The 2,496-nt window shown below is 45.2% G+C and overlaps 2 protein-coding genes across 3 annotated transcripts in view; both read right to left on the reverse strand.

The window, feature by feature from the left end:
- The window catches only part of LOC106819174, a 16,210-nt gene extending 13,741 nt beyond the window's left edge, over positions 1 to 2,469 (reverse strand). For both annotated transcript variants that reach the window (XM_014823826.1, XM_014823825.1), the window contains exons 1-4: positions 1,593 to 2,469; positions 1,128 to 1,317; positions 778 to 906; positions 286 to 503 (exon numbers count right to left, since the gene is read on the reverse strand). In XM_014823826.1, the coding sequence (XP_014679312.1) occupies positions 286 to 503; positions 778 to 906; positions 1,128 to 1,317; positions 1,593 to 2,182 (1,127 nt within the window). In that variant the 5' untranslated portion in view covers positions 2,183 to 2,469. The remainder of the gene's footprint in view (positions 1 to 285; positions 504 to 777; positions 907 to 1,127; positions 1,318 to 1,592) is intronic.
- The window catches only part of LOC106819172 (trichohyalin-like), a gene marked incomplete at its 5' end in the record, with an annotated part of 2,190 nt that continues 1,935 nt past the window's right edge, over positions 2,242 to 2,496 (reverse strand). Inside the window, 1 exon segment of the mRNA XM_014823824.1 lies at positions 2,242 to 2,417. Coding sequence (XP_014679310.1) covers positions 2,242 to 2,417 — 176 coding nt within the window.

Below are 2,496 nucleotides of genomic sequence, written 5' to 3' on the forward strand. Positions count from 1 at the left end.
GGTGAGTTGTGGCGACTGCCGGCGAGTTCGACACCATGTTGTATATATATAGTCAATGGCGCCGCGTGTGTGCTGTACGTGCGGGCTTGATCTTGCTGCCAGTGGGTAAGACAGCAAATAAAACACTTTTTCCGGAGAAGTAGAGTTGTCCAGTAAAAAAATGAGGTACAAATAATTGAACAAAACTGAAAACATAGGGTGCGTTGAATGCGTAGACCCACAGAACGAACGTATTATATATTTCGGCGTGACAAGTCGACGACACGATTGATCGTACGTGCGTACCACTCGATACCAAACTTCTGGGCTTGCTGAGTGATATCCGGAGACCGGGGCTTCACAACGAGAGAAGGAGTCCTCGTCGAGATTCCCGCAACTTGCCCGGATGCTGTTGCAGCTCCCTCTCTCGCAGCCGGTTCCGTCGCTTCCCACATTTTGTCGCCGACGCCGGTGTTTGCCACAGAATTGTCTACAATCGGAAGCCAACCACTCTCCCACTCTTCCTGTAGCGAAACAACAACAGCTGTTGAGTGGCCTAGAAATGTGCAAAAATGGGGTCGTGCCCGGAACGTCTTTACGTAATGCACATCTACTGCACTGTCGCGTGAGAGTTCGAACAGCTTAATTACTACTCAATGCTGTTGAGCCGTAAAATTAACTGAATAACTGATCAATTATTTGGCAAGCGATTTGGAAACTGCTGCATTGCTCACGTGCAGTCCCGTTTGCAGCTTTCGCACTACTGAAGTGATCGGCTTTTGTGCGGAAATCACTCACCTCGTTGTAGTTGAAGCAAGAAACGTCGACTTCATCTAGCGAGCAACTATCCGAGTTGTTGCTCGAGTTTACGACAGCTGAGAGCGCTTCCTTGTACCTTTTCCTGGCCAGGTAGCCCCTCCACGCTGCCTAACGAGGAAGACGGAAAAGTTCCAAGGGTTCAAAATCATTAATTTTCTCACAACATAAAGAAAACTTCAATGCGTGCGTTCGTATGTCTGTGTGCACACGTATACATGTATGGTGTTGAAATACACTAATCCATCTTTTACGACATACTTTGTGTTTATGCCATTCATTTAAATCTCAATTCATCACTTTCTACTCATTTCCTGCAAAAATACACTTACCTGTATCACAGTAATAGCATATATCACAGCTTCCAATTGTTCCCGCCAGATGGCACTACGTACAAGATATCCCCTCCAGTGTGTCTGGATGGTAACAGCAGCAAACCAGCAGGCTAGCTGTTGCTGTAGGTCCCGCCTTACGTGATATCCTCGCCAGAATGTCTGTATCCTCACAGCAGCTACAGACTGCCTATTAACACAAGAAAAGTTCAATCTTTTACAACCAGCAGCATTCTACAGAGTAGGTGCAGTGGCTTACAGATATGAAACAACATTAACATTAAACATCATGACTTTAATAGTAGACTTGTTATGTAGCTCAATTAAAAAAATAATCGAGATAAATTATAATTATTTATGTATTGTATATAAAAACTAATTGATTATAGAAATATTAACAGTACTGGTTAGCAAGAATAGAAAATTTAGTCGGTAACGATCATTTCCGCTATCAATTCTACACACCTCCATTTATGCTCCTGCTCGCTACGTAGCTGATGCTCTTCTGTTTCCCGACCCAATACACCCATAGGGGGCTCTGCTTTCACTACTGGTGTGAGTTCGTGAGTCCGGTCTGTTACTGCACCGGCAATCACTCGAGATTCTGCAGTGTGTTCCTTATGCTTACTGCATACACCTGTCGTTGCGCTTGTTCCCGATTCATCATCAAGTGACATGTTGACCAACTCGATACTCGAAGCGCGATTCACTTCTCGATATTCCACACACGTGGTATCCGACCTGTAAGCATCTTGACTCTCTCTTTCTCTGCCCGGTTGAGCAAAGCTAGAAGCAGTTAGTCCACACTCAATCCCCTCGTTCATTGCTATTTCAATTAGCTCCTGAGAAGCGAGTGATGTTGGCACAGAACCCTGTTCACAGTTACCAGGGACCAAGGGTGCTTGTGACGAGCCATCTAGCACAGAAACAAATGCGCGACTAGGTGACTCGATACTCTTACGTATGCTGCCTGTGGATTTCGCATCAGAGGTATGCTCACTGTTACACATTCTGTCTATCACTGCAGCATCAAAAGTTTCCTCTCCAATACACATGCTGTCTGTAACTGTGGCATCAGGATCAGAGGTTTGCAATCGGTTACGTGTGTTGTCTCTCACTGTAGCATCATCAGATGTATGCTCTTCATTAGACTGACTGTCTGTGACAGTAGGATCAGATGTTTGTTCTCTATTACACTCACTGTCTGTGACTGTAGCATCAGATGTTCCTTTGCCACTACACCCACTGTCTGTGACTGTAGCATCAGATGTTTGTTCGCCACTACACCCACTGTCTGTGACAGTAGCATCAGATGTTCGTTCTCCATTACATTCACTGTCTGTGACTGCTACAGCATCGAGATGTTCGT

The sequence above is a fragment of the Priapulus caudatus genome, unplaced genomic scaffold, assembly GCF_000485595.1.
Source record: "Priapulus caudatus unplaced genomic scaffold, Priapulus_caudatus-5.0.1 Scaffold2923, whole genome shotgun sequence".
In the NCBI taxonomy this organism is placed as follows: domain Eukaryota; kingdom Metazoa; phylum Priapulida; class Priapulimorpha; order Priapulimorphida; family Priapulidae; genus Priapulus; species Priapulus caudatus.